Here is a 27,113-nt window from a genome sequence, read left to right on the forward strand (position 1 = left end):
CCAGGACACTCAGCCTGGCCTCATGATCCATCCAAGAGCGCCTGGAGGCCTGGGTTCTGCCCAGGACTGGGTGCTGAAGTCTAGCTGACTTTGCCTGGAGGCTGACGGTGGGCCGGGGTTCTGCTGAATCCCCACTCTAAGCCAAGGCTTCTGGGGAAGCCACAGGGCTGGAGCAAGAGGCTTTGAAGCTTAGGGGTCGTGAGGAGAGAACAGGGTGAGCTGGAGGACAGGGTGACCTCATTGCTAGAGGCTGAGCTCAAGTCGCTCCTGCTAAGAGTCGGAGAAGCCAGAGGCCCAGGTGCAGGGGAGGCTGTCCAAGGGGAGGTGAGGAGGCGTGCCTGGGTTTACACGGAGTCCCGAGGCTCTCCCTGCCTGCCCAGCTGCTTCTCACCGTCACCCTCCTCCCAGGAGGCCCAAGGGTTCTACCCACCCACTGGTCAAGATGGCCAACACACCTGCCCACTAGGTGCTGCCTTCCCTTGTCCTTACTCTCTTGGGGGGACTCTCCTGTGGGGGTGGGGTGGGAGAGGGTGCAAACATTATCTCTGTGTGTGCTGGGCTCCAGACAGGGTTTGCCCTGTGCCGTGAGAGCCAGTGGGGAGGGAAAGGGGCCCCTGGCTCCTTGTGAGGAAGCAAGTTCAAGTCCTACAACCCCGGCCCTGCAGAGGTCTTGGCTCCCCCTCAGCTGGGGGATGGAGCCAACCCTACCTATGTCCCCCCGGCAACCTGCTCCCTTAAGAGATGATGCCTTGGGGTCTAGCGGCCCCAGCTCCAGAGCAGGGGAGAGCATCAGTCACAGAGTGGGAAGGGTGATCAGAAGAGAGAAGCCTTTTTCTTGAGTTCATTCCGCTTCCACAGGGCCAGCTTGCTAAACTCTTCAGGAGACATGGAGAATACCCTTGAGAAGTCCTCAGCTGACAGGTGTCTCTGGAAAGGGGACACCCCGAGGCAGCTTAGGGACAGGGGCTCGGGGCGGGCGGGGCCAGGTGACTAAGGGAGCACTCAGAAAGGGCCCTGGACTCTCCCACCCATTTCCTCTGCATACCTCAAGCCTCATCCGGTCCACACCTGGAGGCAACTTGGTCCTCCCCTTATTGGTCACCATAAGCATTTCGTAGGGATAGATCTGGGGGAGATGGGAGGGGGCAGCCTTAGGCCCATAGAGCCTCCTGTCAGCGTAACCCCCCTCAATTCCCTGGGCCGCCTATCAGCCTGTAAGGGCCACTGGGGCCCACGCCATTTTTGCCAACCATCTCCCCCAACTTCCCTGCTGCCCTCCCATCACTGACCCCTTAGTGCATTCGCTTCCCTGGCTTCTCCCCACCAGCTGGCTGGCCCGCCCCCACTGCAGATGGTTCTGTCCCCTGCCCACCACCCCTGGCTCTGCCCCTGCCCCTCACCTTCTGCTCCAGCACACAGGGCAGGGAGTTCCCCCGGTCCATCCTCCCCCTCTGGCCCTCTCCGTTCTGGGGAGACCAAAGCCGCAGTGAGCCAGAGTGGGGCAGGGAGACCTCCCCAGCCTTACCCGGGGCTTCTCGTGTCTTTACCATGCAGCTCTGTGGCCCCGCACCTCCCCCCCAACACTCCCGTCACCCGTCTGTGGCTTCTGCTGCTCCGCGTGCTCCCCTCCAGAAGGAGCTCACCTGCAGGCCTGCAAGAGAGAAGAGTCACTGTCCAGAGGCAGCTCTGAGGTCAACAGGCCTCCAAACCTGCCAGCACCACCTCCCCAACCTCCAGCCACAGCCCTGCCCACATCACAGCCACGGGCTACCCTGGGGCCTGTTGGGGCCCCTTTCCCAGCTTGCCTGACATGGGGTGGTCCCTGCCTCTCACCTGGGCTTCCAGTCTCACTCCCAGAGGGGCTGAAGTCTGTGGACTGTAGCTAGAAAGGACATGAAGGGGTCAGAAGGAAGCTGGGGAACTCCGCACTGCCCCCCAGGACGCCCCAGTAGCTCAGTCCCTCCGAGGAACCCGACAGCACACTTCCCTTGCAGTCTGTGGTCTTCCTCTGTGATCTTACCCGGCTCAGCGTGGTCCTGCCATAGGCGGGGAGAGAAGATGACTTCGATGTTCCTGCGTGCAAGGCTGGGAGAGAGCAAGAGGGCCCGTTCAGTGCCTTTGTTCTGACCATTATTCTTGAGAGGGCTGCCTCCCTGGCCTCCCCTGCCAGAGGCAAGGTGGTGAAACATGGGCCTGGGGGGGGCCCAGGGGGGCCCTTCTGGCTTCTGGCTAATGCCCATTACCTTCCACAAGTGCCCTGTGCTCGCGGCTCTGAACTGTCTCACTAAGTACACATCTGGGGACACCTGAATGAATCTGTCGGTTGAGCATCTGACTTTGGCTCAGGTCATGATCCCAGGGTCCTGAGATTGAGACCCGCATAGGGCTCCCTGTTCCGTGGGGAGTCTGCTGCTCCCTCTCCCTCTGTCCTCCCCACTGCTTGTGCTCTCTCTCTAATAAATAAAATCTTTAAAAATAAATACACACACACACACACATACACACACATCTGGGTGTAACGCCCGAGTGTTAGAATTGATAGATCAATGATGGCCAGAGGATCACCATCCTAAAATGAAACTCAGAGCTACAAAAATGTATCTGAAATTTAGTCAAAATAATTAGAACCATTACAATCTTATCATTAGCAATACTAGTGATCAAATTTCAGATGTTTGATACTACAATACAGAAATGATCGTTTCCCCCCCACCCCACCCCCCGCACTGTGAGCTGCTAGACTGTACCAGCAGCCACTGTGCAGCACATCTGTGGGGAGCCTGGTTGGCTCCGTCCGCACAGCACAGGACTCTTGATCTCAGGGTTGAGAGTTCAAACCCCATGGCGCCTGTAAAGCTGACTTAAAATTATATACGTAGACTTCCCATTTGCAAGATCAGATGTCACTTTCAACTCACACATTTCATGGTAGCGCTTAGCTTTCTTGCACAGCAGACTATAACTAAAGAAAACTGGTTTTCAGTTACTAGGTTTTCCTAAAAAAGAACTTTATAACTAATATTCTTAGTTTGGCAAGATCTCAAGACTCTTCCATGTCCAAATGCTAGAAACCACTGGCATTCTATGGCAATCATTCTGATAAAGGTTTTTAAGGTGTACTTAATTATTTAAATAAGTAATTTCTATAGCCAATGAAAGGCTCGAACTCATGACCCCAAGATCACTAGTCACACACTCCTCCAACTAAGCCAGCCAGGCACCCCAACAAACATTTTTGTTTGATAGATTCAAAACTGTAAGAAATTGTCTTCTTAAAACATTCTTTTAAAAGCTGTTTTTTGGAAGTTTTGTGAGAACAAAATGTGTCTTGAGGAACTTGTTTTTCTTTTCTTAATACTTTTTTTTTTTAATACTTCTTACTTTTGTACAGGAAATTATCTGTTTCTACAAAGATCAGTCATTACTGAAGTATTTCACTTTTTAAAAAAAAGATTATTTATTTACTTATTTGACAGACAGAGATCACAAGTAGGCAGAGAGGCAGAGGGAGGGGAAGCAGGCTCCCTGCTGAGCAGAGAGCCTGAGGCAGAACTCGATCCCAGGACCCTGAGACCATAACCCTGAGCCGAAGGCAGACCTTAACCCACTGAGCCATCCAGGCGTCCCTTAAGTATTTCACTTTTGTATTTATTAGAGAGAGAGAGAGAAAGAGACAGAGAGAGCTCGTACAAGCAGGGGGAGGGGCAGAGAGAGAGGAAGTAGACTTCCGGCTGAGCAGAGAGCCTTAAGTGAACCTTGATCCCAGGATGCTGGGATGTTGAAGGCCGATACTTAACGGTCTGAACCACCCAAGCACCCCAGCATTTCCCTTTCCTGAGAATAAGTAAACATTTACATTTCAAGTGACTGATAGAATTTCAACCTACAAAGCACGTAAGATTTTTACTTCAAATTACTTTTATTTATTTTCAAAGATTTTATTTATTTGACAGAGAGAGACAGAGAGAGAGGGAACACAAGCAGAGGGAGTGGGAGAGGGAAAAGCAGGCTGCCCACTGAGCAGGGAGCCTGAAGCAGGGCTCGATCCCACGACCCCAGGATCATGACCTGAGCCGAAGGCAGACGCTAAATGGCTGAGCCACATGCTTAACGGCTGAGCCATACATGCCTCCTTCAAATTACTTTTAGAAAGCTTATTTATGTTTGAAAGTGACCATTTCAATGTTACTACGAAGTCAGAATGACATGCCTATTCATAATTCTGAAATTGCTGAGGGCCCCTGAGTGGCTCAGTGCGTTAAGTGTCCAACGTGATTTCTGCTCAGGTAGGTCATGTCTCAGGGTCCTGAGATGGAGCCCCACATTGGGCTCAGGGCTCAGTGCAGAGTCTACTTGGGATTTTCTCTCTCTCTGCCCCTCCCCCTGCCTACACACATGTGCTCTCTCTCTCTCTCTCTCTCTCTAGTAAGTAAATTTAAAAATCTTAAGAAAACAGTCTGAACTTGTTTAGGTGGATTAGATATGACCGTAACCTGTGCAATCACATGATCACCATCACATACAAGTTCAGGGATGCCAAAGACGATGAGGAAGTAGACATTTGGCTCTTCCACTTTGTCAGGCCAAAATGGAAGTTGAAAGGCTAATTCTGACTGAATAGCAAAATCTGGTGGAACATGAAGATTGAATCCCACCTTCGGGGCATCTCTCCACCTGCCTCTTTCTTCAGGCCTTCAATATTCTACATCCTCTAAGAAGGCCCTATTGTAACTCTTCCCACTCATACTGAAGCATCATCCTGGGGACTCAGTGTCCCTGTGGATGTCCGTGCACATATGGCCTTTACGGCTCCCTGAATCCCCCACTCCGGTGGCCTCCACCTGCACCCCCCGTTGAGGCAGCCCCTTACATGGCCACCCCCGGGATCTTGTCTACAACGCCAGCACCTTGACATCTGAAGCCCAGGAATCCCACTTTGCAGCTGCTGCACCACACCCTTGTTTGCAGCTTCCCCTTAGCCTCACTCCCAGCACATCCATTCATCAGGGTCGTGGGGACCTCCAGGGTCTTGATCTCTACCCATGTCCTCGAGTTTCGCTCCGCGGTCAGCAGGCCCCCGGCCCCTCCTCCCTCAGGGCCTGCCTCATGCAACCCTAACCCTGGATCGACCAGCTCCCCGTCCCTGCAGGCCTCAGCTTCTCCTGGTACCTGCTCCTGGGCCCAAGTTCCCAGCCCAAAGAGCAAGAGGCATTTCGAGGCCAGAAGATGGCCTCTTGCATCCTGAATCCTGCTTGGGGGCAGGTGGTGGGGCGGGCTCCAGGGCACAGCCTCGACATCCTCCCTTCCCTCTCTTCTCTGCACAATCCCATTTTCTCTCAAGGTCTTACACAAGCTGAAGACTCACCTCACCCTGCAAGCTTCCGGCTCAGTTAAGACCTGGCTCCCTACTACATGTGCTTCAAGCCCAGCATGTCCCAAACCGGTCCCTTCGTCCTTCCCCCAAGACCCACTCCCTCATCACCTCAGTTCCAGGTTTGTCCCCACCCAGCACCCAAGCCAAGACCCCCCCACTCGGCTCTCTCCCCACATCCAATCAGCCACTTAGTCTGGCTGACTCCATCTCCTATATGTTTCTTAAGCCCACAGCCCTTCTCTGGGCCTCAGCATAGCTTTAGCCCTTACCCAGCCCCTTGGAAAATGTGGTGGAGTGTCTCCGAAGATGGCCTGCCTGTTCTCTCCCAGCCTGTGTGCCTTTGAGCCACTGCCTTCATCGGGCACTGGAATGCCTCTCCCCTCCCCCCAGTGGAAGCTGCCCGCTGAGCTGCTCTGACCAACTGGAGTGGGGCTTGGCTCCGAGGCTAGGCTTTCATAGGCCTCAGAGTTTCAGCTTGGATTCTCACATCTCCCTCCTTCTGCTGCAGCTCTGGGGAAGTTCGGGCTAGATTCCAGCGATGGACGTATAGTACCCAAAGCCCAGGCCACCCTGTCTCTGGCTGATCCGTCACCCCAAGGCACACTCTGGGTTCTGGAACTGCAGACTCCTGCAGGCCTGTAAGTGGACCAGGACGTTTCCTGTTCCTTGCCTCTGCTCCCACGCTGTCCTCAGTGTCTGAAGAGAATATATCTTTTGACTCTCTAATCCCGTGTCCAGCATACGTTAGACACTCAATAAATGTTTTGTCAATGAAACAAAATTTGCTCATTCTGCTTTAGCTGATACTTTTATCACCTAGTCTTATTCCATGATTGGTATCCTCGCCTGAGGAGAGCGTGAGGGCCTTGACATGCCAGTGACAGAACCTTCTGTCTCCTGCACCCCCTTATGATAGACGGACTCAGACTCTGTGGTTCTGGCCTCCAGGTCTGGCCACGTGATTCAGGGCCCCAGCTGTGGCACTCACAGGTATGAAAGGGTGTCCTGTCAGGCAGTGAGCGGGTTTTCCTCCGGATAGGCAAGGACTTTTCCATCTCTTCTTTCAAGATCATCTTTCCCAAGTTGGAAGTAACCTGGAGAAAGAGAGATGAAGACTTCCGTACTCAGTTCTTACCTCCATCGGAACCGGATACCTGCATTCCTGAGCCGCTGGCTTGTGCCCTGGAGCCTGTGGGGCCTGTCACTCTGGTCTGAAGCGCTGCCACGCTGGGTCTGGCCACCCCCGAGAGCAAGGAGTCAGCGCTGCATCTGAGTGGCCTCTGTGTCGTCCCAGGTCACTCTCCCAGAGCACCAGCCCCAGGCACTCTCATGGCCTTTCCATGACTCCTGACACCCTCTCTCCTGCTGTTCTTGCTCCTCTTCCCTGAACTTAGCCTCCTGAAGCCTGGCACTGGGAGGGGGGCACTCTTTTCTTTCCCTTAACCCTAAGTTAACTAGTGTTCCCCCAAAGCAGCGTGAGGTCCTGATGTCCCTTCAGCAGCAGCAACCCGATGTCCCGGGAAGAAGCGTAATTCCTCATGTTCCTACAAGGATTTTCTTCAGGTACAAAACCATTTAGAACAGAACAGCTAGAGACCTGGGACTTTTGTCCCCAAGAAGATATGGGCAGGGTGGCTAGGGTGAAGTGAGATGCTACCTTACTGAGTTCCTCTCGCTGACGCTCCCTGAGAGCCTTCATCTCCTCCCCGGAGTCATCATCTTCCTCCTCTTCCTCTTCCTCTGCCCCCCTCCGAGATGCCTTCCGCTTCCTCCATTCTGTCTCTGGGGAACACAGGCACAAGCAGGCTCATCAATCAGCCATTCACTCACCAAGCATTTATCAGGCGCTGGGCTGCCCCTTCAAGAGAACACTACAGATTACTTTGTAAAAAATAAAAGGAGGGGTGTCTGGATGGCTCAGTCGGTTGGGCATCTGCCTTTGGCTCGGCTCATGATCTGGGGGTCCTGGGATCGAGCCCCACATTGGGCTCCCTGCTCAGCGGGGAGCCTGCTTCTCCCTCTCCTCCCTGCTGTGCTCTGTCTCACTCTCTTTCAATAAAGCAATAAAAGCCTTAAAGAAAAATAAAAGTAATGTTCTCTAGCCTTCTGGTAAAGCTGAGTAGGCAACACACAGTCACATGAACTAATTCACTAGGGACCAAGACCTTGTCTCATTCCTCTTTCTCTTTTCCAGAACAGAGCTCCAATCCCAGAGCCCAGGATGCAGACGTTTGGTCAATGTCTGCTGAGTGGTCCAGTAAGTGAATGGAAAGGGAGGGGAAGACCAACAAGCAGGACCACATACACCAAGAGCTAGAGGAAGGCAGGGAATAGAGAAGGGCCACAAGGGTCATGAAGGACAGAGGGTAGCAGTGGGGAGAAGGTGGGCTCGTGGAGCTTCAACGCAGACTATGAGGCGGTGTCCCGGGCCTCCCCTCCCCTCTCCAGCAAGGTCTCCTACCCACGACCGCCAGCGACGGGGGGCATGGCCAATAGTCGGTTTCAATCTTGGCCGGCTGGTTGGGGTCGGGCGGCTGGGCTGCAGGGAACTTGGAGGACTCGATGATGAGGTCCTCGATGAGGTGCTTGCTCTGAGGGCTGCCTGCCGTGGACTCTGCGGGTGGAGGTCAGGGTCAGTCCCCACCCCGAGTCAGGCCACTTCAGCCCACCGTAGCTCCAACTCTTTAACCTGTCCCGGTCATACCCGAGGCACCATGTGTGTGAAAACAGGGCACAACAAAGGGCACTGGACAGGGGTTATGTGCTGTTATGGACGGCTTTTCTCCCACGGCCTCCCAGCCCAGCTCAGGGAAGGGAGCCCTCACCTCTCTGCTTGTAGATGGGTGGCTTCTTGTAGATGTTGGAATCTGGGCGGGTGGTCTCTGTGGACAGGGAGCAAGAGCCGATGAGAAGGATATGCTGATGGTGGGTGAGGCTGGCTCATTGAGAAGGGCACAAATGGGATGGGAGAAAGCAAGGAAACTCAGGGGCTCCTGCCCAGAGCCAAGACAGAACTGGAGTTTCTGGAGCTGTCCCTCAAGGGGCTGGGGCTTTTCACACTTTTCTTGTTGGATGGGAGCAAAGGCACAACGGGACCCATCATTTTGGGGTGTTCTGCTTGTGGTCCTGGCAAGAGGAGGTCTGGCCATTCTGGGGTGAGCCTATACCCCAGAGAGTGGGGTCTGAGAATAAGAAGCTTGGGTGCCTGTAGGAAAAAGAGGTCCTAGGGGAAGGGTGCCCCACCCCACCATAAAACCTACCCGGATGGTGGAAATGGGGTAGCGGGGTCCGGGGGGTCCCAGTGGTTCTTGGGGCTGAAGCCTGAGAGATGGTTCCAGGGGACCGGCTCTCTGCCCACACCTGCAGAGCAGAAGTGCGGTTGGCTGAAGCTCCCAGGTCCCCCACCCTAACCCTCTCCAGCCCATGGATACACTGCTTCACCTCACTCCACCATTTCTGACCCCCCACCCTAGCAGCCCATGAGCCCCCAACCCCAGGGCGGAGGAAGGGTGTCCAAGGACTCGACCTGCTGGTGGTGTCCGACCCAGGGCGAAAGGGCTAAATGAGATCCTGGGTCAGACAGACAGATGGCCCCAGAGCTGGTCGGCGACAGGATGAGGTCATCCTGCGGGCCCTGCATATGTGTGGGGGTGGGGAGCTGGGCAAGTGTCAGGTGTGGGGCAGACTCACCTCTGGGGATGGTGGGGGGGAGGTGGATTTGGGTGACAGTGAGCGCTGCGGATGGAGAGGAGGCTGGTCAGAGCCACAAGGGTAGGGGTAAATCCTCAGCCCTAGAACCCCGGAGGGACTGCCTCATCCCCCACCCAACTCTGCACCCGTGTCTGGCAAATCTTGGAGCCGCATCTTCTCTCTCAGTCCTTGCCAGTTCCCAGCACTGGCCCTCCAGCCTTCTCCCTCTTAGTGCTCTCCTGGGCAGAGTCCTCTCTTTCTCTGCAGGTGCAGAGAAGGCACGGATCTTGCGCAGTGTGCTTGTGGTCCTCAGGCCAGCTGGAGGTGGCTCTGGCCCCATACTCGGAGCCTAGCACTCAGGGGAAGGGCCAAGAGCCATGCGCATCCAGGATGGAGTCTGGGCTCCCTGCCAGGCGGTCAAGTCTCCCCCTCAAGCCTGCCTCCGGCTCCCAGCTCAGCGGTGCCACAACCCCTTTCTGGAATAGTTTCCAAAGCAGCTGCCGTGGGTTACCTCTGGCACTTCCATCCCCAGCGTGGAGGGTGGGCGGAAGTATCACCTCTATTTTACGGGAGGGGAAACTGAAACAACGCCTTCCCATCGTCACTCAGCTAGGACTTCCAGCCTCCCAGTCCAGGGTTCCCCGGGGCTTCGGGCCAGTTTGGTCTTTCTGTGCACTCCCACGCTTCTCCTCCACAGCCCCTCACCCCCTGCTCTGCGAGGCTGCCATTCAAATGTGGCCTCCCCTGTTCTCCACGTGGAGCTACCCTCCAGCCTCCAGCCATCTCTGCTGGCTCTCCACAGACACTGGGCGGATCATTGGTTGATTTCTGCCCACAGTTCCCTTTCTTGTTTTGGAGTCTGGCCGCCAGGAAAGGAAGCAGGAGAGGGATTCCGCCTCCTCCCCTGTGTGGCTGGGGGAGCCCTTCCCCCAAGTCCTGTCCAAGAGGAGCCTCCCAGCCCTCACCTCCCGGCTTCTGGGCAGCTCCACATGCTCCAGGAGAGAATAGGTAAAGTGGGGCTCATAGATCATGAGGTCAGGCCGCTCGATGTCCAGGATGGCCTTGTCCTTGGGGATGGCAGCCAAGTCTTTGTAGCCCAGCACCTGATTGTCCATCTTGGCCTAAAGGGAAATGGCAGGAATGGAGCAGACGTGCTGAAGGCCTCACTAGCATTCTGACCTTACAAACTAGACTTGCCATGTCTCAGGAAGAAAACGGGCAGCCATTTGAGATGCCAGCTCCTATTAGTTAATAATTCTATTGTTTGAATTTTTAAAGGTCTAGAGAGTCACCTTAAAAAATGATGGTCCTTCACCTAGCACTTTGGGTACAAAGGAGGCAGGACCAGTCCAGCAGAAGCCGGCTGCAGGGAACCTTCTCTGGATTTCTGGCTTCTCTCTGCCTACCAGTCCCGGCAGAACCGTCGTCTGGGAGGCTCTGGGTGAAGCGGCCCAGCACGTTCCCCACCCCACTCCCTCGTCCCTGCCTGAGGGTGCTGGTGGCTGAGAGGTACTCACCACGATGCTGGAGGGAGAGCCAGGAACACTGGAGTCTCGGGAGGAGCTGACGCTCCCAGGGGAGGTCAGTGGTTGCTGGGGAGAGTGAAAGGCGGGCGGGTGGGAGTGAGCGTGCGTGCCAGGGCCGGAGCGGGCAGGGCTCTCCACCAGGCCGAGGGCCGGGCGGAGGCGGAGGGGGGGCGGGTTTGGAGGCTGGGGAGGGCTTCCCTAGGTCTCTGGGGACGCGGGGTGCGGCGCCGCGGGCAGCCACCAGGTGGCACCGTCGACGCCTGACCTGCCCCTCCGCAGGGAAGCCGGCCCCCACCCGCTGCCCAGGCCGCCCACCGCCCGCGGACGTGGGGGCGGCCCTCGCGCACCTTCTGCAGCCGTTCCATGCAGCAGGGAGCTGGCCGGTCGGGTCACTCGCAGAGCCCCGTGCGCGAGGGGAGACGACAGGGCGTCAGGCTCTGCCAGGCTCCTGGGCGCTGCGCGCTCCGGGCCACGAGAGCAGGGAGTGCGTTCCGCCGGGCTGTGGCGTCCTCATCCCTCAGTGACTCTCCAGGCGGCTGACCGAGCGCCGGGCCTGCGAGGGGAGGGAGAGCGTGCCTGTGAGCGCGGTGGCGCCCCGGACCTCTGGGAGCTCGGGAGAGCAGGGCGGAAGGGAGCCGGCGCCCTCCAGGATCGCGGCTTTCCATTCGCTCAGCCCCAGGAGGGCCAGCGCGTGTGGACAGCGAGGCGGGAAGGCGGAGGGGCTGCACTTGTTTTTGAGCCATTGTTCTCTGGCTGGAAAGGAAATGACTGCAGGGGTCAGCAGTTCCGTGCAGCCTCCGCATTCCTGCTTTGTCACACCTGCCCGGCCCTGCCCTGTCCTGGGGCCGCAGTCGGGTTTCAGGCCCAGCTTCTCACTCCCCTTGGCCTTTGCCAAGGCTTCTCCCTCTGGCTCTGGGCTGGCCCCCGACCCTCCCCCCATCCCCCAATCCATTGGCCATTGTGCTCCCCTCTGTCTCATAGCCTAGAGGGTCCTACTGAGCCTATGAGGTGGACAGACCATGAGGACTGGATGGAGCCAAACTGACTTGGCATGAGGGGTCAGGTCCTGGCTGGGGGCGGGCGGGGGGTGGGTAATGACAGGGAGAAGAAGGGAGGGGAGGCTGGAGGGAGCCCACATTCCCGTTGTCCCTGTCCCTGTTCCCTGCAGGGAAGAAGGGAGAGGAGACCGGAGGGAGCCCAGAGCCCCCCACATCCCTGTCCCTGTCCAGCAGTCAGTCCCACTTGCACACAGGTGACTTGAGGTGGAGGCCACATCCCAGCAGGGCGCAGCCTTCTCAGGACACCTGTGCTGGGGTTGCCCTCTGCACTGCTGCTTCAAGGCAAGGCAGCACTCCTGCCTGCACTGCTCTTTCTTTCTCCTAGAGAGTTGGGTCTTGTCTGCTGCAGCAGATTATGAGTTCCCTGGGGCCACAGTCCATGTCTTGGTGTCTCCAGCCTTCATGGGCAATTCCTTTAGCAATCCTCCCTCCCCTCTCCCCCAGATTGATCATGCAATAACCATTCAGTGAATGGCTGGCTGGGTTTCCAGCAGTGGGGGCAGTGGGACTCTCTGTGACCCTGGGCAAGTTACTTCTTCCCTTTGTGCCTCACGCTTCTCATCTGTAAAACGGAAGACAGTACTAGTATCTCTGTCCTGGGGCGACTCTGAGTATTAGATAAGTTATAACAGGCGAAGTGCTTAAAACATTATCAAGTCTAGGGAGAGTATTAGCTATTATTATTTCTTTTTCTTCAAGGACTAATGAACTTTGATGTCTATTCCATAGCCAGTCTTTACCACAGTGGGTAGTGGCTATTAGTGCTCCCAACCTTATCACCTGTTACTTTGTATCAGGCCATTCTTGGGCTCACCCTCTCTCCACCCCCAAAACCACCTGCAGGAGCAGCCCTCACTCCCACTTCCCTGCTTCTGCGCATCCCTCCCACTACTCTCTGTCCACCTCCTCATCTCCCGGATCCTGGATACTCTTGCTCTGGGAGGCCTCCCCTGCTATGCTAGTCCTTCTCATAGCCCTTCACTGAATTCCAGTGCGACTGAAAAACAGACCCATATAACTTAGCCCTTCATTATATGTTGCCTAATGCAGGAACATATTTTTTCACTAACCAGAATGAGGGCTAACTTCTGGAGGGCAAAATAACAAAGCAATTGCCATCCTTTTTTGAATGCTCATGCTAGGTACTTTGATAAGCACTTTTTTTTTTTTAAGATTTTATTTTTAAGTAATCTCTACACCCAATGTGGGGCTCAAACCTACAACCCCAAGACCAAGAGTCACATGCTCCACCAACTGAGCCAGCTGGGGCCCCTAATAAGCAGTTTAAAAGGATGATTCGTTTCATCCCCTCCAATATCCCTATAATGCAGACCCATTTACAGATGAGAAAACTGAGGCTCAAAGACGTTAAAAAGTTGTCCACAGTCATGGAGCTGAAAATGACTGTGTCTTCAGCACTGGCATGGTTCAAAGCGCCTAGCAAGTACTGTGTTGCTAGTACTGTGTCAGATGCATTGTGGGGATAGAAGAAAATCTGCCACATTTCTCAAGTTTTTTTGGAATTCTAGAATCAAGTCTTCTCCAAGACAAGTCCCTGGCTGTCAGAGTCACACTAGGTATTTGGTGCCCATGGAAAGACTCCATTCCAGAGCTTTATCTTTCTCCGGCCTCCTTAGCTCTCCCTTTGTAATGCTTTTATAACTAGGTGTCTGAGGATCAGCATAAACACTAATATACATTCAAAGAGCTGTTAGCTCTCCTTCACTTCTCTCTGATCTTTACTGTTTTTTTTTTTTTTAAAGATTTTATTTGTTTGCCAGAAAGAGAGAGAGAAAGAGCACAAACGGGGAGTGGCAGGTAGAGGGAGAAGCAGGATCCCCACTGAGCAAGGAGGCTGATGTGGGACTTGATCCCAGGACACAGGGATCATGACCTGAGCCAAAAGCAGACGCTTAAACGACTAAGTCACCTAGGCATTCTTGATCTTTACTGTGTTAATAGACATTGTCAAACTAGCTATCTACATGGCTTAGCTTTACAGCCAAACACTCATTCATCCACGTGTCTATCCACCTATCCATCTCCATCCGTCCATCCATCCATCCATCCACCCACTCACCCATCCATCCACCAGTCAACTACCCACCCACCCAGTCATATCTTGCTTTATCCATCCATTCACCAAATACTTCCTGAGCTCCTACTCTGTAATAACTGTAGGCAATGCTCTGTGATAAGTCTTATGGAGAAAAAAAAGATGAGGCAAGGGAGCCAAGCTGTCCCTGCAGAAATGAGGCATATATGTAGATAATTCCCACACAAAGCAGAAAATTACATATGCCAGATAAGATAATAGAAGGAGCTGTGAGAGGTCACAGGACAAGGGATCACTTCTGCTGGGGTGTTGAGAAAAGAAAATTAAAAAAAAATATTCCTTACAGGAGGTATTTGAGGTATGCCTTGAAGGCCCAGTTTGAGTTCATGCAAAAAACTAAAGAATGGACTCTTGAAAGAGAAGGCAGCGTGAGCAAAAGTAGGAGCGTGGGGCCGGGGGTGGGGGGCAGCACTGGGTCTGCCTAGGGAACAGCAAATATGGCTGAACTGTAGAGCTCATGAGGTTGAAATCTGTGTGGGGCAAGAGGTTGGGGGTCACATTATGGAGGCCTCCAACCCAGACCAGGGGATTTCGATTGCATTTTGTGGGCAACAGAGGCCACAGAATGCTTAGAAACTTCTTTCAAATAACTAAGTGATAGATCCAAGTAGTGCTTTGAGATGATGAATGTGGCTGGGAGAGAGGACTGGACAGAAAGGGGCAGCGAGGACAGCCCAGCCTGGAAGCTACAGGAATAGTTCTGGCAGGGACTTGTGAGGGCCCAGACCCTCGCGTGTGGCCCAAGATGGACTAGAGGCCAATGGGAGAGATCCTAGAGGGAGAATGTGCAAAACAGACTCCATCTGGAGAGCCCCCAGGACAGAGGTGGGTGGCTGGCTCAGAGCAGAAGAAGGGGAAGCAGTGAGCTCACTTGGTGCCTGCTTGAGGTGGTGGTGGGCACCGCTGACGAGCAGGAGGACGCAGAGGCTGACGGAGGAGCGGGCTGGAAAGAGAAATTTAGGAGCCATCTGACTAGAGGGGGTCTGAACATGAGGTCACCAAGGGAAAGAAGTTTAAAACCAGCATCCTAGGAAACACCTAGGGGACTAGAAGAAAAATCATCACAGATGGCACAAAAGGGACCAGGAAAAAAAGATGGCTGCTCCCTGGGAGCAGGGAGTGTGTCTAGTGCCTCTGAGCACAGGGAGTTCAGACAGGTAAGAGCGAGGGTGGGAGGGAAGGGCTGAGGAAAAGCCACGAAGCCCAGTCTGTGGCCAGACAAGGAGAGACATGCTGGATGGAGTATGACTCTCCATGTTGGTGGCCTCTGGGAGCATTTCCAGAGGAAAAGTGAGGCCTCCTTGCAGGGTGGGCCTGGCTAGGACACAGGCAGGGGAGTGGGGCAGAAGGGCCTGAGAGGGGTCGGAGAGTGGCTTCAGAGGAGGTCTGATTGGCTGAAGGTGTTTAAGGAAAGGGGAGACTGGAACTCACTTGCAGGCAGTGGGGAGGGAAGAGTGGAGAGGAAGAAGGGTCCCCTGGGGGTGGGATGCAGTCCCGGAAGGGTTTGGGAAGGGAAACTCGGCTTCCCTGGAAGGACAGAAAAGGGAAAGAAAAGGGAAACAACACAGGGCTGTGTAGCCTGGGCCAGGCCCTTATTTTCCCAGGAAAAGGGACAGGGAAGGCCATAGGCAGCTCTCACAGGTTGGTGGGACAGAGGCTGCGGAGAGTAGATGAGGCTGGGTGGGAGTGAGGCTGAGCCACCAGGGAGAAGAGAGTTTTGATGTGTTCTGGAGCCTCAGACTGAGCCTGGTGGTGGCCGGGGCACCCTCCCCTTGAGGACCAGTGGGTGGGGAGGGCAGGTGGGTACTGTGGGATGTCAACTGTGCATCAGAGAGGAACTGCCCGGGGAAGGAGGGAGGGGAAGGACCCCTATGAGCCAAGTTGCAGCAGAACACAATCCCACCCTGAAGCCACACTCACAGGTATGCAAACACTGCCTTCAGGCAGCGCTGCTCAGAAACAGATTCGGGCTTCGAAATAATGATGTCTCTGCTCTGGTCCCCAGACCCTATCCAAAGCAGTCTGCAAGCCCGTGCCTGTTCCCTGGGCTGGGTCTGTCCCCTGAACCTCAGGGTCTCCCTGACCCTGGGCCATACTTGAGTTTGGGGCTCGCCTTAAGAAGTGAAGTTCTTACTGATGAAATATTTGGGGTGGAGTGTCCTCTCTCTCAGGAGGGAGAGTCGGAGGAGAGTGAGAAGGAGGAAGGAAGGAGAGAGGGAGGGAAAGAGGGTTTTCTTGGCTTCTCTCTAATCCCATCTTGCAGGCAACTCCCTACCCCCCCCCCGCCCCCCACCCGAAGCAGCCCCCTTCCCAAAGCTCCTTCCCTCTCAACACCCCCCTCCCTGTTCCCCAGTCCTGACCCTCTCTTTGTCACACACACACCCTGCCTGTGTCACACAGGCACAAGGCACAGCCCAGGTCCCAGCAGCCTCTGGTGGACAGAGACCAAGAGGGCAGGCTGCAGCAGGAAGGGAGGACAGGGTGGAAGGAAAGGGAGAGAAAGGCAGTAGAGGTAGGCAAGCCCAGGTGGCGGAGAGGACCTCCTGGTGGCTCACTCCCCTCACAGGCGGGGCTCCTCGCTTCTCCATCTCCACCCCGCACCGCCCCCCTGCCCTCCCCCCAGCAGTGGGCCTTATCAGAGCCACCAGCCCAGCCCCACCTCACACACACCCCACCCCCACCTGGCATCTGCATGTCCAAAAGGACTAGAACCTCTGGGCTTCAGGCTGGGGGTGATAAGAGCCAAGCGCCAGGTAGGACTGGCCCTGGCTCCCTGGTTGGGGAGAACCACCGCTGGGGGCCTCCTGTCCTAAGCCCACCGGGGCTCCCGCTGTGCCAGCCACTAGGTGGGGACGTTCAAGCATCCCCTCTACCCTTAGGGCAGGCCAGCGCCCTCCCCACTTAGAGCCCAGGAACCACAGCTGAGAGGAGGACTTGCCAACGGCCACTCAAAGAGAAGTCGGGCTGGAATTCCAACCCAGGCCTGTCTCGGGTCAAAGCCAGTGGACGCTTCTCAGTGTGTCCCCGGAGATCCCACTTCAGTCTGAACTTGGCCGACATGGTGGAGCCACCCAGATCCCTGCTCCCCAGCCTGGCCTGTGGACAAGGAGCCGAGAGGCTTTGTGCCCCCGGGTGGGGTCAGGCCAGGCTGGACACTGGTGGTGCAGACACTAAGGGAGTTACGAAATGAGGCAAACGAGCTGTCCAAGTGGGCTGAGGTCAGGGTGGGCAGGAACGTTGCCCCTCTCCCTTTTCTCTAGTTTCACTCACAGTGGGACCGCCTGCCTTGCCTCCTCCCTGGTCCTTCTCCAATTCTTCTTTCCCTTCCCCTTTTCTTCTCTTTCTTCATCTTTCCTCCCTCAGCTCTGTTTCCCTTTCACACTGTCCTGCTCCTGGCCCCACCCCCACAGTTACTGTGGCAACAGTTCAATGCCAGAAATAAAGGCAGGATCCAGCTAGGTCACCAGTTCCCAAAACAGCATCCCATCCCAGGGTGGAGCAGGGAAGGGCGGGCAGGCGCAGACCAGCAGCAGCCCGGGAGGCCTGAGGGTGTGCGTGTGTGTAGGACGCACTCATGCTTGCCCCTGTAGGGTGTGGGAGAAAAGGGGAAGGCTCCTAGCTTTGAGCTGGGGTTCGTGGAGCACCCCTGAAGCCTAAATCCTCTCTCCCCTTTTCTCCATCTCCCCATCCCCCTTTTTAAAGCCCTGCTCTGTCTGCTAGGACGAGGGTTGCGGTTCCTCTAATGGCAACACTACACAGCACCCTCTCACACTCTGATAGAGCCTCAGGCAGGGGCAAGTGGGCCCCCGAGTCTGGGTCCCTGTCCGAGAATCCCCTGCTCAAGCCCTGCATGGTCTTTGCTCCTGAGGGCAGCAGGCCTGGGCGCAGGCACCCCCTTGCATTCCCCCACCTCACAAATATGCAACTTGTCATCCAGTTTCTCCTAGATCTCTCTTGGGTTTCTGTAGCCTTTCTCTCTACCTGAAGAGGAAGAGGACTCTCTTTCCAAGCTCCCCCCAGCCCCTCAGGCTCGAGTGGTCCTCAGAACATTTGTGCTCTGGCCTCTATCTATAGTCTGTCCAGCTGGTGGGTTGTGGTGTCTCTTGCAGAGGCTGGATCGAGAGGGAAGACACAAGGGTCTTGTGTCCCAAATTCAGCTTTCTGAACTCTGAGGGGATCCCTATTCTGGTACACACACACACGCACATGCACACACATGCACACATGCACACACGTGAGCTCCAAAAGAGGAATCCCTACAGACCTGCACCCTGAGGTGAACAGCACGACTTAAGTGTTCAGCATATGGAGAGGCCGGCAGCTCACACGTGGACACAGCACCGCACCCCCACACAGGAGCCCACGCTGACACACAGTTGCAGAACCCAGGCGCCCTGCTCGCAAGATCACGCCCCCACTCTGCCAGCAGGGCCCCCCCTCCCCACTGTGACACACGGCACCGCTCACACCCACTCACACCCATCCCCAGAGCCTCCCTGGCCCCCTGCCCACACCCACCCGTGTCACATGCTGACACCCCCTTCCCTGAGCCGGGCACGTGTACCAGAACACACACAACAGCACCCCCCCCCCCATTTACCAAAGCCCAGCCACCTTCCTTCTCTTACACCTGTCCCTGCTCCCCTGACTCCCAGGCCCCGGCAACACTGTCCCCTGGGAGGGAAACACCTAGCATCGCATCTGCCCAGAAAGGGGCAGAGCCAGCAAGAGGGCGCCTCTGGGTCCTTCGGGGCCTGAGCATCTGCTCAGCCTCCAGCCCCTCCAGTCCCTCCAGGCCCTCCAGCACTCCTGCGGCAGGGCCCAGGAGCGAGCAGTGGCCAGGAGCAAGTGGTAGGCCTGCGGCCACGCCCTGCCCCCCAACCTCAGTCTGCATTTCGCTCTTACCGCAGCCTGGCCAGCCAAGAGCAAGAAAGGGGCTCCCCAGGTACCTCCCCACAGGGAGCACACCCATCACCACCAGCATCCAGGTGTCTGTCTGTGTGTCTGGCTTGCCTCTCAAGATCTGTGGCTCACTGGGAGGGAAACTGCTCTCCTCCCCACACGCTCCCTGTTATTCAGCAAAGAAAGAACAGCGCCCCTGCTCACCCTTGTCCCCTCCCTCCCATCGCTTGGACTTCTGCACCACACAGCTAGGTGAAGGGAGTACTGGGGTGACAGTATGGAACACCCCAGCCCCCTTCCTCAAATCAGGTTTGAGGAGCTCAGACCCAGCTAGTCCCAGGGGCTGGCCAGGCGGGACCGGTTCTCCCACTGAACAGGGGCCACGGCTGACCCTCCCCCCAGGGGATCCCTGCCACCACCCACCACCGCCCAAAGTGCCCACAGAGGGGAAGGGAGGGATGGGAGACCTTGGCACCTACCTCTTCCCAGACAGTGTGGCCCAGACGCTCTGAGGCCCCAAGGCTGGCCTAGGTAGGCGCAGGCCCAGGTCCCAGGGCCGCTGCTTTTTCTCAAGAATCAAGGTAATAGGCGTCTTTTCCAGGAACCCAGCCGTGCTTTCCCAGAGCACAAATAACAGGGAAAAAAAAGCCAGCTTGGGGTAGGTGGGTGGGTGGGTGGGGGGAGCTGGCACAGGAGGGGACCTACCCTCTGGGCCCCCACCCCCTCGTCCCCACCCAGCTTCTCCGGAGCGGGTGCGTGGAGCCTGCGTCTGGCTGGTGAGGCGGGCCACTGGCTCCCCGGGCTGCACCCTCCCCACCTCCAGCTGATAGCAGCCGGCTGGAGGGTGTGTGCGTTTGTGTGTGTGTCTGTGTGTGTCCGCTCTTCCACCTCGCTCGATGCAGCTCAGTCCATTTCGAACAAGAGTAGCATTAACCAGGCATCATGACGAAGCAGAATCGGAAGCAGGCGCGACGAGCTGCTGGCCTTTTTCCCTTTCGTATAGCCCCAGCCCTGCAACACTCATGCACGCGCACACACACACACACACACAGCCCCTCAAGCCTCCTCAGAAACTGCCAGAGTTTGAGTTGGGGTCGGGGCCAAAGGGGGCTCTGCTGATAACCCAGGGATGACACCTGGTTTCTCCCAGCACCTGCGTCTCCTCCTCAAAACCCGAAAGTGGCCACGGAGGATCTCTGGGGGCCCTGCCTCCCTGGGGTGCTGGAGGGCACAGATACTCAGGGGCAGGGAGAGGGCAAAGATGCCTGAATCTGTCATCCAAGGAAGGATTCGTTCCCTCCTGGTGAGGCATGAGCGGGAGGATCTGAGAAACCCCGTCCTCAGCCTGGGAGATTGGGTTGGCCCTTCGGTCACCCAGAGCCCCTGGGAACTGTGAGAAGGACCCCATTTTTCGCCAGGGCAGCTGCATCGGGAGGGCATTTTCCTGCCAGGTAATGGCCCAGTCCCAGCATAGGACTACAGGATGTGCCTTCCCTGAGTGGGAAAACCTTCACCAATCCAGGACCCTGCCATTGGCCCTTTGCTTCTCCCTGGGCTCAGAGCAGAGCCTGGTTCATTTGTGATCCCTGGGGGCAGGGCAGGGAGCCCAGCCCGCTGACCCTGGCCATGGCCCCAGCCTCCTCTCCACCTCACAGCAGACTTGCCTACCTAGGCAGACCTTGCTGTTGCCCTGGTAACCGCTGCCCACAGCCGGTCAGCTGATGGTATGAGCTGTCCTTGGGGAAATGTAGAATCTGGGGAGGGGGCTCTGGGGTATATGAATGGAAAATCACAGGGGAAGGGGTTTGAGGGGGACCGGTGAGAGTGTACCCCAGACCTCTTTCTCAAAGAAAAGGGGACAGGAAGGGACAGGTAGGGACAGGAAGGGAAGGATGTCTGGGGTCGTGGAAGACAAACGAATGCATACAGAAGATGGGCTCCAGCGAGAAAGGAGAAATGAAAAAGGCAGGCAGCTGAATGGATGGGGAAGGCTAGAAAGAATTCAGACTTAGCTGCTGGGGAGTGGCTGGGGAGAGGGCCTCGTAGGAAAGAACCAGAAAGCCTGGGAAGAAACATTTAATTAGGGGGAAAAAGGTCAGGACCTGATGCGGGAGGGGGTGTACCTTTGATGTGGCAAGAGGGGCCAAGCCCTGGAGGAGGGGGAATCAGGCCTTTATGGGTAACCAGCCAGGTCTCAGCCAGCCTCTCCGCTTTCCTGCCTTCAAGCCCACCCTCACTGCCTCGGCCCCGCCCGGCCGGTTGTGCACAACCTCCTGCCACCGTTCTGGGAGACCAAGCACCAGGTGCTTTTCCACCACAGCCTGTTAGGACCCCTGATTTTTCCCACTACCGCGGTTCCTGACCTGCTCCCGCTCGCCCCCTAGCAGACCCCACCCCAGGAGATTTGTCTTCTGGTGCAAGGGTGGCCAGAGGTAGGGCAGGGATGAGCTGTCCCGGGGAAGGACAGCTGTGGACAGGGGCCTGGAATGAGGTGTCTCATGAGGAATGGCTAGGAGTCGCTGGGCGGGGAGGAGGGGAACATTCTCTGTGAAAGAAGCACATCGGATAGAGTGGGGGAAGCCAGGGGAGAGGGCAGGGAGAGGGGGAGGGGAGGGCTCTCCGGTACCTTCAGGGGCCTGGGGCGTGGGGCAGGAGCACGGCAGCTTCCTCGTTGACATACACCTCCATCCCTCCGCGCATCTCCTCTCCGCCTCCCGTTGCCAAGACAACCTGCCGGCTCAGCCTCGGCAGCAGCAGGGAGGGGGGAGGAGGCGGCTGTGGCTCCCACTGCCTCTTCGGTGATGGAGGGAGGCAGCCTGAGGGCTGCCTTGGGTGGGGGTGGGGGAGCTGCAGGGCTAGGGCTCCCACTGAGTCTCCCCTAACCCCTTCCATGAGGCTCTGGGGTTGGCCCCTGAGGGCGACCTCAGGACAGCCCTAATTCAGGGCCATATAGCAGGCCGGACTTGCAGACAGAGGCAGCCCTGGGCAGTGTCGCCCATTCCAGAAAGCTTGGTGTGCAGCTGGGGAAGAGCGATAGGAACAGGGAGGGATGACCTCTGTTGAAGGGTCAGAGGGTGGCTTCCAGCAGGAAGGCAAGGCCCTGATCATGGCTGGGGTGGACATGGGGCTGAGGGCCCAGAATTCTGCCCCCGATCTGACCTCAGCTCTCTCTCTGAGCACCTCCTCCTAGCCCTGAACACTATCATTCCCCTTGACCAAGAGGAGAGTCTTCTAATCCTGTAAAGCCCATTCCCGCTGCAGCCCACTCTACAGGAATGCCCTTGCACAGGGTGGGAAAGCTACCTTGCGCCCGAAGTCTGCCTCCAGCCAGCCCTGGAACAAGGCGACTGCGGAGTTAGGGCTCCCTCTGTCGGCCTGAGGTGTGCTGGCTGTCAAGGTCATTCCTTAACTGAGAGGGATGGGGGGTGTGTGTGGGTCTGTGTGTGTGTGTGTGTGTGTGTGTGTCCCCACCCGCCCATGGGGAGGGCACAGCCAGGCCAGGAGACCCTTCTCTCACCCTTCGTGTGCCCCCTCTACCCTCTACGTCCCCTCTGGTCTTGGCCGACAGTGAGACTTGCTTGGCCCACCAGACCCTTCTTCCTGAGAAGGCCCCAGCCTCCTCAGGGCAGGCGGACGACCCTGCCCAGTCGCTTACCTGCCTTCCTTTCAGGCTGGGATGAGAAGGGAGGCAAAATCTTCCCCCCAGAAGCAGGCAACACTGGACACCAGTGCCTGTTGTCCAGGACCCAGGGTAGGCTTCCTGGGCACCGCTTGGCCATACCCAGCAGCTGAGGGGACCAGCATACCTTTAAGCTCAGGAGTGCCTGGAGGCCTTGAGGATGGCTCCTTGCGTCCCTCTCAGGCAGGCAGTCCCAGGGCCCAGACACATAGTTCTTGGCTCCTTTCTGCAGCGAGAGCACTGGTGCCGGACGTCCTGACTGGACTCTGGCCCTGCCGCCAGCCCCCTCCGCCAGGCCTGGCAATAGGCTTCCTTCCTCTCTCAGTCTCACTCCATTGCCCCTCGCCCCGCCCCATGCACCAGCCTGCTAGGGCTGGGAGCACCAGACACTCTCCCCTAAGCCTGGGCCATCTAAACATTAACTCCTGGGGAGGCTGACTAAGGGCACCTAGGCACCTAAGGAGAAGGGAAAGCTGACAAAGAACTGGGCCACAGGAATAAAAGGAAGGAGGAGGAACTAGCAGAGACCTTTTCTCAAGAGTTCAGAAGTCACGCTCCCCACCTCTGTACACTGGGCCATCTGCCTCAGGGACCCCAGACCCTCAGTTCCCAGCACGCTGCCGCCAGACCAGCCTCCCCCCAAACCCCAACACCACGACTGCAAGGTCACTCTCTTTCTCAAAGCCCATGCTACCACAAAGCCTTCCACAATGTGACCCAATCTTTCCCTGCCACTCCTCCAGGCAAACTTACAATTCTAGCCAAACCCATGGACTGCTCACCTTCCCCTGAATGCGCCTCACATCTTCCTGCCTCAAAGCCTTTTTTCTCATGCTGTTTTCCCTGTCAGTATCTTCCCTTGCCTGTCTTTTCTGTGGACTGGAATCCTGCTCATTCTTTTATTTTGTAAGAGGTGCGAGGAGGGGCAGAGGGAGAGAGAAAGAGAGGGAGACAGAGACAATCTCAAGCAGACGCCCCACTGAGCTTGGAGCCTGATGTGGATCTCAGGACCCTGAGATACTGACCTGAGCCAAAATCAAGAGTCGGACATTTCCCCGACTGAGCCACCCAGGCGCCCCTGAAATCTTGCTCATCCCTAAAGATCATGCAAACCCCAGCCCTGGCCCCATGCACTCTCCCGTCCCTGAACCCACCGTGCCTGGCTGGAAGTGGAGACCATCCCACTCAGGTGATCAAGAAAGGCAAGAATCTAGACGGTAACCCTCACTAGCTTCGACCACAGATGAGTTCATCTCTCTGAGTCTGCGCTGGCTCACACATGATATGGGAACAATGTCACCCCCTGAGGAAGGGGTTATATGGGGGAATGCCTCACATACTGCCTGGAGCATCTCCGGAGTTCCGTGTGTATCAGTGTCCTTATTTCCAATAGCTCCTGTCTCCTTTTTCCCTCTTTTGGGATGTACCAAATGCCACTTTGCTATCTTTTTAGGTTTGAGAGAGAGATTTCCAGAAGTCCTTAAATTTCAAGTGTCTTGAGATCTTGACAGGGGATGAAACAATATCTTGTCCACCTTTTTTGTTTGCTGAAGGGCTAGCGCAGTGTTTGTACATTGTAGGGAGTAAATAAGTATTTGGATTAACTGCTTAGGACCCGTCCCTGCCCAAGTCCCGCTAAGGATGGAGGGTGGAGGCAGGATTCTGGTTCTCATTCTGCCTCCATCTCGAGGGACTGCAAGGTACTGGGCCAAGGGCTTCTTTCTCAACCTTCAGTTGGTTTAATTCCCTCGATAAATACTTGTTGTGTAACGCCCTGCGCTGGGGACTATGGGGGAGGCAAACACCGACTACTTCTACGTCTGAGGCACTTGCTTTCTAGCATAACCATTCCACAAGCAGGAATAAGGACAGTTCTGGACAAGCTGTGGTATGTGCCATAAGGCCAGGGCAAGTGGGCAGCCAGAGAGCCCCGTGGCACCACAGGCGACTGCTAGCCCAAGAGAGGAGGCAGGTGTACGGAGCACAACAGACAGCAGAGATCTCGGTGTGCAAGCATTCTGGAGAAAGGCGTGCTGGACAGCAGGAACCTCATATTCAAAGATGGGCACGGGGTGCTGGCCCAATGGCAAGGGCTGCTGTTTTGCCACAGCCCCTGGAGGGGACTCATAGGGACAGGGCTGAGTGGGGTTGTACAGGAGCTAAGAAGTCCACTGGGGATCGCATAATGTGGGCAGAGCTGCGGTTTAGGGTGATGTAGGATGAGTGAAACGTGTGATGTCCTGGAGGGGGTGAGGGTGTCGGGAGGCAGAGACAGGACTCGGAAAGCTACTGTAGTAACTGAGACAGACCCTAGCGAGGTTTGGCAATGGTGCAGAGTTTCCGAGTGTGGGAGAGAAAGCAGTGGTGTGCAAGGGGATGATGGCTGACGTGCTGCATTGCTAGGAGAGACTCAGCAGGAAGAACAAGGCAAGAAGAGAAAGGCAGAAATCTTAGGCAATGTTTCTGTGAAGAGGAGCCAGGGAAGTGAAAGGTCCCAGTGACAGAGAATGAAGAGGTAGGAAAGAGCTTCAAAAAGGGACAGTCCTTCATGGGATCCAGGGCTGTGAGGCAGAGGACACCTAGGTCTGAGGCCGGGGAGCTCACTGGCCACTGAAGTATGAGGGATGGGGCTCAGTATAGTGACTTTAATAGAAGCCAGCTTGCAGGGACTAGAAAATGAGTGGATTTCCGCCCCCTGCCTCATCTGGCTGTTGGGAGGACAGGACAGAGGAGGGGAAATCTGTATGCGGGCTGTTCTTAACTGGAGGTCTTGGTAATCCTGACCAGCACAGGATCTGAGGCACCTGCTGCCGCCTCCCTCCACTTGGTCACATCCTCCCAGAGATGGATGCACTCGTCTTGGCCTAAGTCTTCCCCCACGGTGTCCACCCCCATTTGCACACTTGCTTAGAAACTTCTGGCACATAGAAGCAGCTGGGATTGCTGCAGGCAGCTGTGGGGTGGTCCGAGGTCCTCAAGGAAGCCTTCTCCCTCCCCTACCCATGTTAAATCCCTCGAGACTCCATGATCCGAGATCCATTCCTTTGGCCTGTTTCTTTCAGCATCTTTGAAATCAGCCCGAGTTTGGGGGAATGAGCAGAACAGACTTCCCCAGAGTATGAAGAGGCCCTCTGGGTATGGAGCCTGGACTTGGCAGAGGCATGAAAAGGTGTGGTAAGAGGGTTCAGAGAGCCAAGCCTGAGACCCAAGGCCACCAGCAGGCGTCAGACGTGCCAGGCTCCGGGCTCGGGACTCAGGGCGGGGCGAGGCGAGTCACTCTGAGATGGCACAGGCCTCAGAGGCCGCCTTCCTCCCTCACCCTGCCCATTCCCAGTCCCTCCTCACCAGGTTTCACCTCAGAAAGCAAGAAAGGAAACAGTGAGGGCTTTCTGGAGCTGGCCCCCAGAGGCCTGTCTGTGCTGGGGAGGTCAGAGAGAGGGAGGGAGAGGCAGGAGAAAGGCGGAGAAGAAAGCAGAGGCAAGACAAAGGGCCCCGGTCCACCTTTGAAGCCGTCTCTAACCCAGCCAGGGAGGGTGGGGTGGGTCTGAGAAGCCGGCTGGGGGGAGGCAGTCTAGAGTTTTAAAGAATGTCTTAAATTCCTGCGGAAATCAGCAGGATTGTAAGAGCCCCCCTCGCCAACACACCTCCTCCCCAGCCTCCTACCCCTGCCCCCCAAGTCCAGACCTCCACACCTGGGGGCCCCAACCCTTTGTCCTCAGGTAATTGCTGGGTGTTGCCCCTGTGTTTAAAATCCCATTGAACTCACCCGTTATCAGCTGTGGCTCCGGACCACCCTCTCTACCCCCCAACCCCCAGAAAACCACCCCCAACACATCTCCCGCAGTCTTCACCAGGATTAAGGCTCTTTGTGATGTGTGTGTGGGGGGAGAGCAACCTGGTGCAAAGCACTGATGACAAGCTGGGGGAGAATGTCTGTCCCGGGGCCTGGGGGACCTCCCTCTTGGCTGCTGCCTTCAACCTGCTCAGAGCTGGGGGTGTCAGACCGCTCCAGTCCTCACCGAAGGAGAGGCGAGGGACCCCCAACCCCCACCGACTCCGACTGCTGTTTCACCCACCTCCCATTTTGACCGAACCAGGCTCCTCCCCGACTTCCCAATCGGTCCTTATTTTTAGGCCATTCTTGGGAAAAGTCGGGGAGAAGGGAGGTCTATTCATCCTTTCCCCCCTCTCTCTCCACAACACTTCCCTCTAATAGCTTTGCCGAAAGAAGAAGGGGAAACTGAGGCTGGGGGTCCGACGACAGAAGAGCGGGCTGGGGCGGGGAGCCTGCTAGCGAAGGGCTTTCCCCTCTACAAGATTAAAAGCCAGCGCAGAGGAGGAAGGAGGCAGCCTTTATGGCCTCTTAGTTCACTCCCCAAAAGCACACCTGGAGGCGTCTGGGAAAGCCCACCCGAGAAGCCCGGGCGGGGGAGGGGGCGCCGGGCCCCTAACCCGCCGGCCGCGGGCCCCCCTCCCCCCCAGGGCCGCGCGGCCCAGCCCGCCGCCTCTAATTGCGACTTCCCCTCAGGTGTGGCCCCCGCCCCCGCCCCCCGCGGGGACCCGGGGAACAAGAGGACGCATTCTCGCCCTCACTCCCCCTTCCGCTCGGCCGAGCCCTCCGCCCCCACCCCCCCGCCTCCCCTCCCCCCTCCTCACCGGAAAACAGCAATCCGGCTACCGGCGAGGAGGCTGCGGCGTCCTCCGGCCGCCCTGGCGGGCGCTCGGGCCTCTTGCCCCGGCCCCGGCCCCGGCGGCTCGCCCGCCCAAG

At 56.7% G+C, this 27,113-nt stretch overlaps 1 protein-coding gene across 10 annotated transcripts; it reads right to left on the reverse strand.

Moving 5' to 3' along the window:
• Positions 1–781: 781 nt before the first annotated feature.
• On the reverse strand, positions 782–27,113 carry DMTN (dematin actin binding protein). Of its 10 annotated transcripts, none has more exons than XM_032855874.1 (16): positions 27,002–27,113; positions 10,938–11,143; positions 10,582–10,656; positions 10,030–10,185; positions 9,065–9,109; positions 8,635–8,734; positions 8,200–8,256; positions 7,836–7,988; positions 7,032–7,156; positions 6,363–6,468; positions 2,021–2,085; positions 1,834–1,882; positions 1,644–1,651; positions 1,401–1,466; positions 1,046–1,126; positions 782–927 (listed from the first exon to the last, which is right to left on the reverse strand). In XM_032855874.1, exons 2-16 carry the CDS (start codon positions 10,953–10,955, stop codon positions 814–816), a joined length of 1,218 nt encoding a protein of 405 aa, XP_032711765.1. In that variant the 5' UTR covers positions 10,956–11,143; positions 27,002–27,113; the 3' UTR covers positions 782–813. The 10 variants fall into 10 exon arrangements, with proteins under 10 accessions (XP_032711765.1, XP_032711768.1, XP_032711766.1 ...); XM_032855877.1 differs by lacking the exon at positions 27,002–27,113 and adding an exon at positions 22,473–22,565; XM_032855875.1 differs by lacking the exon at positions 27,002–27,113 and adding an exon at positions 21,293–21,412.

Source organism: Lontra canadensis, unplaced genomic scaffold, assembly GCF_010015895.1.
Source record: "Lontra canadensis isolate GAN:19392208 unplaced genomic scaffold, GSC_riverotter_1.0 scaffold10, whole genome shotgun sequence".
In the NCBI taxonomy this organism is placed as follows: Eukaryota; Metazoa; Chordata; class Mammalia; order Carnivora; family Mustelidae; genus Lontra; species Lontra canadensis.

Excerpts from the sequence above, each read along its gene's own strand:
- DMTN (XM_032855874.1), bottom strand. Across the intron at positions 7,989-8,199 it reads ACCCATCTACAAGCAGAGAG|AGTCCACGGCAGGCAGCCCT; the intron begins GTGAGGGCTCCC and ends CTCCACCCGCAG. Across the intron at positions 6,469-7,031 it reads AGCGAGAGGAACTCAGTAAG|GTTACTTCCAACTTGGGAAA; the intron begins GTAGCATCTCAC and ends CTCTTTCTCCAG.